The following is a 13,360-nucleotide window of genomic DNA, read 5'->3' as shown; positions in this document are numbered from 1 at the left end:
GGAGTGTAAAATTTTCATGATTCTTGACAATGGGGTCTCAAACTTCATGGTATGCAGAAGAAATGAGCTCATCTTGGTTGGACAGAATCTTCTTTTCCTAGGAAGTTAGTTTTTCAAACTAAAGCAACAGAGCAATGGTTTCCTGTGATCTTGTGAACTCAATTTTTTGGTTCATGTCTTACAACTCAAGAAGCAATGAAAAAATCTGCAAAATTGGAAGCCTACTCCAACAGAAATTATTTTCCCTAATTGAAATACAGACCAGTATTCATAAAGAGACACTTTTTCGTGGGATCTACAATGTACACCGATTTCTGTGACCTGAAGAAATTTCCCTAAGAGAATCATCCTCTAGACATCTATGTATGCAAAACACACTATGTATATTTGTGTATGATTAATCTGTACAAGCCCTTGGCATACTAAACAAACCTCATGTCAAACGTGATAATTTTATCACTTACTGTGAACTCACACTTTACTGGTTTCAAAAGTTCATTGCCCTTGTGATGCAGCAGTAGGTGCCTTTGAGAACGTGCTGATGCTTCAAGTGAACACGTTCTAGATCCTCACTTGACTTCATGGTTTCATATTTAGAATTGGCATGTCTGTGAAAGAAAACCCACCATTTTTATTCAACTGAGTTTCATCTTCTGATATCATTCTGAACCTTGCCAACAGCCCCCATCGTGCATGCTCCAAATCTTTTGCTTTTAAGGGAATAAGGGAGCAAATTCATCCTGCTTTCAGGTGAGAAGCTTTATTGACTTCTGCCATATTTACTAGAAACTCTCATTGACAGCCATAATCAAACATTATTTGTTTATGGATCATACCTCAAAACTGAAACTGTTTTTCCTAGTGGCTATATCATTCTATATTTTCACAATTATGGAAAGCATTATAAAGGCTCCAAATGAATTAAAACTAGAAATATTATATGACCAGAAATTCTGCTTCTAGAAATAAACCCAAAGCAGATGAAATTACTACCTTGTTAAGATATCTGCATCCTATGTTTGTTGAAACACTATTAATAAAAACCAAGATATGGAGACAATCTGAGTGTCAGTAGATAGACAAATGGATAAAGACAATGCTGTATGTATACATAACAGAATACTATTTAATCTTATAAGAGAAGAAGATGCTGCCATTTTCCACAAGATGGATCGAATCCCATATGACTAACAGGGCACACCGTCCATTCTAGCTCCTCCCTAGGGGATGGCAGATCCTTATTCAGCAGTAAACCCTGGGTGTGATGGGAAGGAGACTTTTATGAACTGTTGTATTTTTCAGCATAAGACATCAATGTCTTAAAATATTCTGCTGTGTCTGCATGTGATAAAGTGGAGTCTAATATTAGAGGTAAAATTGAAAATGCAGGGGTCTTCTAGACACCAAGTCATAGGATGACCATGGCTGTGTACTTGAGGGTGTGGACCATAGGTCATACGTACTAGTTGGAGTAGTTTTGGCAAAAGATGTTGCAGGGATATGACTTTCTTGAACCGTCCAGAGAGTACACAGGTGAGGCAGAGGGTCAGTGAGGCACTTCCAGTCTAGGGCTGACTCCTGTAGCTGCTCCTCAGATGGGACACTTAGAGATACAGAGACTCAGTCCCTGTCAGTCACGTGTAGTCACAACCATCCCTATAGGCCATGTCTGACATCTGAAACACTCAGCTTGAGAGCAGTCACTGGGCAAAGGAGAAGACATAACAATGTCATCTTCTTCAGGACACAACTCTGCATTCCTCTCAGACCTTCGCCTTTTCTAAGGAGAAAGTGATTAGCTTTTCCATTCCCAATGTTGACTTTATCTGAGAGCTTAAAGAAAAATCTTGATGTGGCACAGATTTTTGTTTATAAGAGAGAGAAACTGAGGTCAGACTCCACTGTATTTGAAAGTTTCATTGTTGTCTTTCTCTCTGGCTGAATTGAAGCACTGCCTTGCCAAAAACTACAGCCATTAAGGTTGATGAAAACGTCTTAATTCTGATATTTCGTCTTGGGGCATATGAACTTCCATATCAATTGACTCACGCAAATCTCAGGAGAATAATTACAAAATAACTCTCTAACTCATGAGTATTACTCCAATACTAAGCTGTTCTTACTGCCAACAATCTCTGGAAAGTTTGAAGAAGAAATAAATAGTAAATTCAATTTTTAAATGAAAATTATAAAAACTTTCAGAAACCCCTGAACGCCCTTTGCCAAAGGTACTGCCACTAGTGCGTACGACCTCTGGTTCACCCCCTCAGGGACTCAGGCATAATTACCCTATGACATAATATCTGAAGGTCCATGGATTATTTGTTTTACCTCTCATATTAGACTCTGCCAAGTTACATGCAGAACAACAAAATATTTTAAGAGATTGATATTTGTTGTATTAGTCCGTTTTCACACTGCTAATAAAGACATCACCAGACTGGGTAATTTATAGAGGAAAAAGATTAATGGACTTACACATGGCTTCGGAGGCCTCAACGTCATGGTGGAATTCAAGGAGGAGCAAGTTATATCTTACATAGAGATGGCAGGAGACAAAGAGAGGGCAGGGAAACTCCCGTTTTTCAAAACCGTCGCATCTCATGAGAGTCATCCAATATCACAAGAACAGCACAAGGAAGAGCTCCCTCCATGATTCAACCACCTCCCACTGGATTTCTCCTATGACACGTGGGAATTGTGGGAGATACAATTCAAGACGAGATTTAAGAAGAGACACTGACAAACCATATGATTCCAACCCTGGCCCCTCTCAAATCTAATGTCCTTACATTTTAAAACCATTCATGACTTTCCAACAGCACTCTGAAGCTCTGAAGTCTTCACTCATTGGAGCCATAACTCAAAAGTCCACAGCCCATGGTCTCTTCTGAGATGAGGCAAGTCCCTTCCATCTATGAGCCTGTAAAATAAAATTTTAAAAATCCAGTTCCTTCCTAGATACAATGGGAGTTCAGGCATTGTGTAAATACAGCCATTCCAAATGGGAGAAATTGGCCCAAACTGCAGGCCTCATGCAAGTCTGAAATCCAGTTGGGCAGTCAAATCTTAACGTTCCAAAATAATCTTCATTGACTCTGTGTCTCAAATCCAGGTTACTTGATGCAACAGGTGGGTTTCCATGGTCTTGAGCAGTTCTGTTCCTGTGGCTTTCCAGGGCACAGTCTCCCACCTGGCTACATTCACGGGCTGGCATTGAGTGTCTGTGGCTTTTCCACGCACGCGGTGCAAGCCCTCAGTGGATTTATCATTCTGGGTTCTGGAGATGGTGGCTTTCTTTCTACAGCTCCACTAGGTGGTGACCCAGTAGGGACTCTGTGTGGGAATTCTGACCCCAGATTTCCCTGTGGCACTAGGACTAAAGGCACGTGCCACAACACCTGGCTAATTTTTGTAGTTTTAGTAGAGATGGGGTTTTGCCATGTTGGCAAGGTTGGTCTTGAACTCTTAATCTCAAGTCATCTGCCTGCCTAAGCCTCCCAAAGTGCTGGGATTATAGGCCTGAGCCTCTGTGCCTGGCCAAGATTAATACAACAGTCTAATTTAATGATGTATTTAAAACTCCATGGTCATACAAACACACATACATACACAACAGCCCAGCAAAGACACACACATGTTCCCTTGCAAAAGTGAATGTATATCTAAAAACCAAAACAACACATCTATTTGTTTTATATTATTCTAATTATTTAGTTGAATTTAAATTGTGTTTGCAGTTTGAGGTTGTAGTGCAAAATAATGCTTTTCTACATGTATGTCTTCCTAAACCAATACTAAAAAGACAAATATATTTAAATACATGTTTTTGTAAAAAATGTATGCAAATACCATTCTTGTCAAATATGTCACTTAAATGTGCAATGAAATTTATTTTAAATATCATTCTGTTTTTAATAAATTGAATAACTAATATGATGAACATCACCTTTAAAATTGTATTACATTATTTGTTGAATTTACATTGTAGTTTTCAAAGTAGGCAGGAAAAAAAATTGTTTTATTTGGAAAGTTTTGAAAGGAAACTTTTTTGACATGAATATTCAATACAAACTCTAGTCTTTATTTGCCAGTATTCCTTTAAAATAGAGAAGATCCAGCAAAAGGAAACTGAACACAGCCCGTGCTTTTCAGGACTCACTCACAATGGCATCTTCCTAGAGGGTGGTCCAAGCACATGGGGATTTAGACTTCATCATCACAGCACAAGCGAGCCCCAGGGCTGAGCACACAGAGGGCAGCAGGAGCTGCAGAGCCCCCTCTGTGGTACTTAGGGAAGGGAGGGGATGGGATGAGGGTGATGTCTGCGGGACCCTAGAAAAGGGTGAGGAGGGCAGAGAGTCTGCAGGTAGATGAACATATTCTAAGGAGAACAATTATCCTCCTAAATTTTGTTGGCTTCAGTGATTATGAAGAAAAGGGAACTGATTCACCAGACTTGGAGAACAGAAAGTAAAGGGACTTTCTTTATCCTGCATGGAGACTGAGGAAGAAAAAAGACTTTCAAAGAAACAGGGAGGATAGAGAAATAGTCTGACAAACAGAACACCTGAAGCAAACCAAAGGGGAGAACAAGAGCATTTAAAGTGGTGTTTAATTTCCAAAAACAGCAGATGAAAGAAAAAGAAACAAAACACCATGCATATGCTGAGTTAAACTTAGAAAATACATACAATTGTTTGACTGTTACAGCACAACAACACAAAGCTCTATTCATTGAAACGGTTTGTATTGAGGAGATGCATTTTTTAAGAAAGGGTCTCACTCTGTAAACCAGGCTGGAGTGCAGTGGCACAATCACAGTTCACTGCAGCATCAACCTCCCAGGCTTAAGGGATCCCCCCACCTCAGCCTTTCAAGTAGCTGATTCCAGAGGTAGCACCACACCTAGCTATTTTTTGTTGATGCTTGCTTGTTTTGTATAGAAAAGATTTCACTGTGTTGCCAGGCTGTTGTAAAACTCCTGAGCTCAAGTGATCTGCCCGCCTCAGCCTCCCAAAGTGCTGGGATTACAGGTGTGATTTTAAAAATTGTACTATTTTCAAGATAGTATCATTTTACATACACAAAATATATAATAATCTATTTTTAAAATTGTCCTGGGGGATCATTGCCAGTATTACTTGGAAAATCTGCAGCATTAAAAGTTGAATTAAATCCCTGTTCTAAGTTAATGTTTTGTAGGTAAAAGAAATCATGGATTTACAAAGAAGAAATGGTGAGAGATCCCGGGAAAGACTTTTGCTTGACCAGGTCAGGAATCACCAAGATTTAAAAGGAAACCACAGCCTCTCAGGCTCCTGATGTGGAGCTGCCTCCTAAGGGAACCCTCGTGTACGGAGCAGCCTTTGGTGGTTCTGAGCGCCCCCTGGTGTCCTGAGCGCCCCCTCGTGGTCCTGAGCGCCCCCTGGTGTTCTGAGCACCTGTGGTGGTTCTGAGCGCCCCCTGGTGTCCTGAGCACCCCCTCTTGGTCCTGAGCGCCCACTGATGTCCTGAGCGCGTGTCGTGGTTCTGAGCATCCCCAGGTGTCCTGAGAGCCTCCTGGTGGTCCTGACTGCCTCTTTGTGGTTATGAGGAGCATCTACAATGCAGTTCCCTCCTGTCTTCCTGCAGAGATTTTTGTGTCTGGGCTCACACAGATGTTCCCTCTCCTTTGTCCCTCACAATAATACAACGCCTTGTCCTTGGCTTTCAGGTTGGTCAGTGTAAGGTAGACTGTACTTGAAAGGGTGTCACCTGGGACTGTTAATTTATTTGTACTCATGGAGAGTAATCTGAGATCTCCTACTTGATCCCTCACTGTTTCCACCCACACCAATCTCTGTCATGAAGCCTGCTGGACCAAGCTCATGCCGCAGCTGGTAAAGGTGAAATCAGAGGCTTTTCAGGAGAGTCTCAGTGAACTGCTGGGCTGTACAATTTTTCCCCTCTGACTCCACCAATAAACTTCACACAGGACTTCCGCAAACACAGAGGAAATAGAAGAAGAGCCCCATCTGGAGCAACTACAGCTGTACCTGATTCATAAGGGACCCTAATACTGAGAGTGATGAGAAGGGAAATCCAGATCAGTGCAGACCCCATGGTGTGAACACTGCAAAAGGGCACAGATATGGGGTGGCTCCTCACCAGGACCTGAAGGAACAGCGGATGAGCTGCCTTTCATGAGGAGGGGAAGGGACACATTTCCGTGTCTTTCTTTTTGTGGTCATGGGCGCACCGCTCAGCATTGCTCATCCATTCTCTGTGTCTCCATTTCAGGGAGGGCAGGGTCAAAGATTCCTGTGTCTGGATGCACAGGGTTAATCTGCCCATTACTCTTTCTTATTCTCTAGTATGGACAGTGTTCAGGCATCTTCACAGTAGCAAACGTTATCAAAAAATATGTCCAGTAAGAACATAAAAATACACTTCCAGAGAAAAGGGATACCTTTCTCACAAAACAGTTCAATATTGGATATATGTGCTTGTGTAAGGAAACAGTCAATGTGGAAGTGTGTGCACTTATCTGACTGAAGAGTTCACATGCAGACATGTTTGCTTGTCTGAGACAAGAGTCCACATGAGGAAATGTCTTTTTCCTGAGGAAAGAGTAAATGTGAGGACATATGTGGTGGTCTGAGGAAAGAGTCCATGTGGGGCCATGTGTGTTTGTCTGAGGGAATAATCCACATGAGGAAAGGTGTGTTTGTCTGACAGAAGAGCCCACATGCTGACAGGTGTGTGTGCCCATCTGAGGGTAAATGCCCATTCAGGGACAGTGCATGCCTGACGTGTGTTGAAGCTTGTGGAAAATCTTTCTCAACCAAGGAAAGAAAGGAATCCTATGGGTTATTTGCTTGTCAGAAGGAAAAAAACATGGATCGTGTAGAAAATTGATTTTTTTTTATTAAAGATCTTTAGTGAATGGAAACGTCTTATATGCAAATGAGGAAAATTACTTCATTCTTTGTTGCATGTGTCTCATGATATCCCCACCCTCCCAAATAAGTTATTAGATAATTTTATACAGTCTGCATTTAATCCTGGAATAATGAACTGCTAAATATATTTTTTTTAAAAAATTGTGTATATTTAGGTTTATATTTTCTGTCACAACATTATGAGCTTAGCCAAATTAATTCTGCTGTGTCTTAACCACCGTTTATCACTAAAAATAATTTTACTCTTAACCAGTGCCATTTTTACTTATTTTATACCTACTCTCTAAATTGCTTGAATATCGTCTATATGTTTACCTGACTATAGTTTTGGCATCAAAGAATTTCAAATACATGCCATTATACATTGTCATTGAAATGACTTCACTGAGGAAAGTGGAAAGTGAAGTTGCTGACCTAAGCAACTTTGAAAATGAGGAAATTCTATACGTTTATCATGTAAAGAAACTGCACATAAGCAGTCTGTTCTAGTAGATAAACATGTTTCCAATGAGCTTTACATTTCTGATACTGCTATGCATGTGTCCTGAAATTGTGCAGCTAAGTAATAAAATGACATATGTTAGGACTGGGTTGCTCACTTTGCAGTGGGTGGTTATGGACAGTCAAGAAAGGCAGGGCGGAAAGGTCCATGTGGTAGCATAGTTGGGTGGAGACACCAGTGTGTTCTCATTTTTAATGTAATCAAGTTGCAGAAGATTAGATACATAAATAGTTTCGATGTGTCCATAAACATGGGTTCATACAAACATGAACATTGACTAGGCCAATTGGCTGAGAGGTCCTAGAAGTACTTACACCACATTAACAACACACACACCCAGTATGACTTTTTAAAATTTTAATACTATTCTTTAACATCAGAAACAAGCAGTCATTAGAAAAATGGCTCTGATTCTATGTACAGAGAAGTAAACATAGAAAACAAGCTTAGAATTTATTGTAATACCTGGAAACAGGGAAATGTCCAAAAACAAAAAGATGAGGTTTACTGTAAGGATGCAGGAATCAAACTAAATGAGCTCCCAGTACTAATAAAGCTCTGATGATTTGAACAATAAAATGAAGAATGTAGCAAGGATCTTCTTCAGAGTATGAAACAGACATCCATAAACCAATACGGACATCAATGGATGACTAAATAAATAAATAATTGGAAGAAGAACATGTCTTCTTACAGAAATATTGCAAATATCTCAGGTGGAGGATCCTCCACTCAGGTAGGTGAAGGTTAAACACTCGTGAGTTGATTGTGTCCTGAGATTAGAGACATGGAAAAAAAATCACAATTCATGTATTTTATAATGAGATTTCAGATATAATGCCAAAGAGATGATCTGTGAATGAATAAAAATTTACATGCTTTTCATCTAAATTTGTACACACACACACACACACACACACACACACACACTTTTCTGCAATACACAGGGATAAGGGAGTAAAAGACGACCGGAGACATGGAGAAAAAACTCCAAGTCGCATATTTGTTAAATGAATTATTTTAATTTTTTAGATGACTTTTGTAATCAATATGCAAGTATACATACAACTCATAAAAATGCAGTTAAAAATTAATCAAATATCACGAGAGGCAGCTCACCAAAAATTATACAAAAATTGTTAAATATGAATTATTTTAGGGACCTGTGCATTTAAATAAAAATTAGATAAAATTACTCACCTATTAGAAGGGTTAAAACACACAATACTCTTAATGATAAATGGCAATTTCAATGAGGAAAACTAAGAACTATCATGCATTGATGGTGGGAATTCAAAATGGAACATGCACAAATAAAGATTCTTTTTGGCATTTTTAGAAATAGAGATAAAAGTAGACTTAAAATGTGATCTTGTGTCTGTGTTCCAAAATATTTACAGCACGGATTCAGAAACTCTTGTTTACAAAGATACCTTCAGAGGAAGTCTATATCAGCTTTATTAATTTGATTCATATGCAAGTCCCTGAAATAGCTCACAGAATAAATTTAATAAATAATTAAAATTAAAATTTCTCAAATACACATTTATGTTGTTCCTTTTCTTTAATGACTTAATGTCATTTTCTAAGAAAATCTTCAATCTAATAATCTTTGTCATCTCCTCCATGCCAGCACAGCTGCCTCTTCCTGGGGTTTCTGACACTCCCAGGATGTGGGTTCTCACACTGTGTCTGCCGCACAGTAATACACGGCCGTGTCCTCGGACCTCAGGCTGCTCAGCTCCATGTAGCCTGTGCTCGTGGACGTGTCCCTGGTAATGGTGACTCGGCCCTGGAACTTCTGTGCATAGTTTGTGTTACCATTGCCAATGATGATCCATCCTATCCACTCAAGCCCTTGTCCAGGGGCCTGTCGCACCCACTGCATAGCAGAACTAGTAAAGGTGTATCCGGAAGCCTTGCAGGAGAGCTTCACTGAGGCCCCAGGCTTCTTCACCTCAGCCCCGGACTGCACCAGCTGGACCTGGGACTGGGCACCTGTGGAGAGGACACACGAGTGAACAAAACCCTCTTTAACTAAACCGGGATCCCTTCCTCAGCTTTGGGACTAGGAAGCCCCTTACCTGTAGCTGCTGCCACCACAAAGAGGAGCCTCCAGGTCCAGTCCATGGTGATGAGCTGTGCTCCCAGGGGCTTCTTTAGAGGAGGGATGTGGTTGTTATGTGATGCTCTCAGGGCACCAACATATCTATATTTATCTCAGGAGACCTCAGGTTATTTGCATATTCATGAGGCAGGGTATTTCACAGCTCAAAGCCTGAACCAGGATGAGAAAGAAAACACAGATGCCACATCAGCTGGATAAGAGTGGGGTTCTGAGAGACCAAGCCCTAAATCCTGCTTGAGGAAGTGCATCCCCTACCCCAATTCTAAGCTTTCTGTGGACAGCAGTCTTCCCACTGAAGAACCCAGGATGTGCTCCTCATTTTATTGGATGCGAACCCAATAGGTTCATCCCCTGTTGTGGGATGTGAACCCACATTTTATTGGCATAGAGATTACCTGGGTTGTTTCTGGGACCATCGCTGTCTCTGACATTGAGAAGGCACCTTGACTCCATTCTGGCCCCATTAGGAACAGTCAGAGCTCTCTGGTAACACGGAAAAGGTGGCCGCTAGTTATCCCACATGAGTGTCCAGCAGCGCCCATGGAGACTTCTGAGATCTGCTGGGTGTTCCCACGACAGACTCCCCAGCACTTTCCTGAGGGTCCTGGCCTCCCAGGCCCTTCAATGGAAAGACTCTTGGTTTACAGATTTGCCCTCTGCTGTGTGATTGGCTGTGAGATTTCCCTCCCATTGACAGTAGGAATGAGGGGTTGAAATAGAAATAGGAATTTGAGTTTCTTGATGAACTCATATCTCTCAAAATAATTACCAAGTAATTTGTATTTTGAATGTTTGTGTTTTATTTCAAACTCCATTAAATAGAATGATTTGAAGTATTTACATGGTTTTAGATCATATCCATAGATGATCATCTTTACATGTTGAGTTCTGATCCGCTTGGTCTGTACACCTACCACACTCTTCAATCCACCACTTCCAAGTCACAAACACAATGTAGGAAACATTACTTATCTCTGAAGTCTGAATAACTTTTTCATAGGGATATACTGTCTCCCCCAGTTATGTGCCCATTGAATTAAAAAATCATCCATATCCTTCATATTCTCACTATTCAGATATTTATTATCCTAGAATCCTACTTACATTGCTTTTTGAGTGATATAAGTGGTCCAGATGAAATAAAATATTTAAATGAATATCAGCAACATGTTGAATACTTAATTAGAATGACTTGTTGAATAAGGAAGACTCAGGCCCTGGAAGAATATTTCTTCTTATTTATCTCCAACAAATAAGTGAGAACATATAGTATCTGGTTTTCTGTTCCTGAATTAGTTTGCTAACAGTAATGACTACCAGTTCCATCATGTTCCTACAAAGGACATAATTTCATTCTTTTCTTAGCTGCATAGTATTCCTTGGTTTGTATGTACCACCTTTTTCTCTATCCTTTCTGCCAGTGATGGGGATTTAGGTGAATTCCATGTCTATGCTATTGTGAATAGTGCTGCAATGAACCTACATGTTTATATTCCTTTAGGTATCTGTCCAGTTGTAGGATTGTTGGGTCAAATGAAACTTCCGTTTTAGATTATTTGAGGGATCACCACACAGCTTTCCACAAGGGTTGAACTAATTTATATTCTCACCAGAAGTGTATAAATTTCCCCTTTTTTCTGTAACCTTTTTTTTTAAGATTAGCCCTTCTAACTGATGTGAGATGGTACCTCACTGCGCTTTTGATATGTATTTCTCTAATGATAGTGATATTCAGCATTTTTTCCTATGATTGTTGGCCACATGTAGGTCTTTTTTGAAGTATCTTTTCATGTCATTTGGTAACTTTTTATTTCTTGAATGTTTGTTAAAGTTCCATGTGTATACTAAATATTGGAGCTTTGTCAGATGTATAGGTTGTAAATATCTTATTTCCCATTCTATAGGTTGCCTGCTTACTCTGTTGATAGGATCTTTTGCTATACAGAAGCTCTTTAATTGACTTAGGTCCCATTTGTCAATTTTCGATTTTGTTGCAACTGCTTCTAGCATTTTCATTATAAAGCCTTTGTCAGTTCTTATGTACTAAATTGTATTTACTTAGTTATTATCCAGAGTTTTTATAGTTTTAGGTTTTACATTTAGATCTTTAATCCACATATAATATTTTTTCAATTGATGCTGAAAACATTTGATGAAACTCAACATCCTTTCATAAAAAAACATAGAAAAATGGGTATAGAAAGAACACATCTCGACAAAATAAAAGTTATATTCGAGAGACTGTCAGGTAGCATCAGACTGAATGAGAAATAACTAAAAGTCTTTTCTCTAAGATCTGGAACATGACAAATTTCCCACTTTAATGACTGGTAAAGCATAAACCCTTCTACAGTCCCCATAGCCGGCTCTTACCTGCACGCGCCACCTACTGGCCTGGTGTTCAAACTGCATGACCTAATACAAAGCCGCTACCACCAGTGTACAGCAGGTGAAAATGAGATTAGCTTCTCAATACTTCTGTGACTCCAGCTCCGCAAAAGACCACGGGTCTGCTCACATGCCCGGTGTATTACTACTACAACGGGAATTTGAAAAAGCCACCACACTAAAGCTCTTAATAACAAAATAAATCACACTGAGTAGATGCCTCTCACCTGGCCATTTCCATCAAGGCTGGTGCTTTTGCTTGCCAGGCTCGATGGCTCATGTGTGTCCAGCTTGGTGCCCCTCTCAGGGCCTGAGCAGGGAACTCAGGTCACTGTGCATTTCATAGATCAGTTCATCGCCTGAGGCAACAGAGAGCTTCTCCCTGTGCACAGATATCAAGTGTTTACTCATCTGCTTCTGCCACAGTCAGCTCAAACCTGTAAGGCCACCTACTAACGTGAAGGGTAAACTTAACAACCCAATATAAAATCTGCTGAAACAAATGCATCCCAAATGAGAAACAGTTCCTGAGGCCTCCACTATCCAGGACCTGCAGGAGGCAGTGAGCCTACTCACAGGTCCAGTACACCGGTACTAAAACCACCATTTCAGAAAGCCACTAAATAATGACTATCTGTAGACAAGGAACTCTTACAGACTCCTTGCCACTGAGTGAACCAAGAACCAAAATCAATAGACCCACACAATGTACATTAAATTCACTTTCTAAAGGGGATGGAATATTCATCAAAATCAGAATGAATTCAAAAATAATAAGAAGAGACATGTTAGCCAATGAAAAGCAAACAGATAAGCAATTCTGGAAGTATGAAAAAACAGTTACAAACTGGCAAATACCACCTTAACTCTCCAGCAATAGAATCTAAACAACATGACATATTTGAAATCTCTGATAAATAATTCAAAATGTTGATTTTAAAGAAGTTCAATCAAACCTTTTTCTCTAGTGGCTCAATAAGCACTGGCACTGAGACAAGCACTGTGAGGACAATTGCAGCCCATCCCCTGATGAACTGACCCCTGTTCCATAAGCCATACTCCCAGCTTTGGTTGAACACTAGACTCATATCAGGAACCTTCTCCTGATCAGAGACCACTGACCATGGCCTGGTTCTGGCTGTTTACTGAGGCTGCACACTGAATCCCTTTGTGTCTCTGCATCTGCTTTTGGCACATAGGGCCTAACTGTAATGAACTTAAATGCTAACTCCCCAATGCTAAGTGAACAGGAGTCACATGTTACAGGCATGTTTGTTCAGTGTGCATGTGTCAGCACCACCTCCATGAACATCCATAGCCCCTCCTGTAACCTGTTCATTATGTCTGTTTAGAAAATACGTTCAGCATAAAGCTTCTGCCCAATCCCTTCTCCTTGGG

The 13,360-nt window shown here is 40.2% G+C and overlaps 2 gene segments (V, D, J or C); both read right to left on the bottom strand.

The window, feature by feature from the left end:
• Window positions 1-13,360, bottom strand: part of LOC126958595 (immunoglobulin heavy variable 4-59-like) — a 319,776-nt gene that overhangs the window by 165,874 nt on the left and 140,542 nt on the right.
• LOC126958605 (immunoglobulin heavy variable 1-3-like) lies at window positions 9,031-9,615 on the bottom strand. The segment is given in 2 exon segments: window positions 9,031-9,444; window positions 9,531-9,615. Coding segments are annotated over 2 exon segments (363 nt in total).

Source organism: Macaca thibetana, chromosome 7 (genome assembly GCF_024542745.1).
Source record: "Macaca thibetana thibetana isolate TM-01 chromosome 7, ASM2454274v1, whole genome shotgun sequence".
Classification (NCBI taxonomy): domain Eukaryota; kingdom Metazoa; phylum Chordata; class Mammalia; order Primates; family Cercopithecidae; genus Macaca; species Macaca thibetana.
Note: the sequence above shows the minus strand (reverse complement) of the source record. Positions and strands in the feature narration are given on the sequence as shown.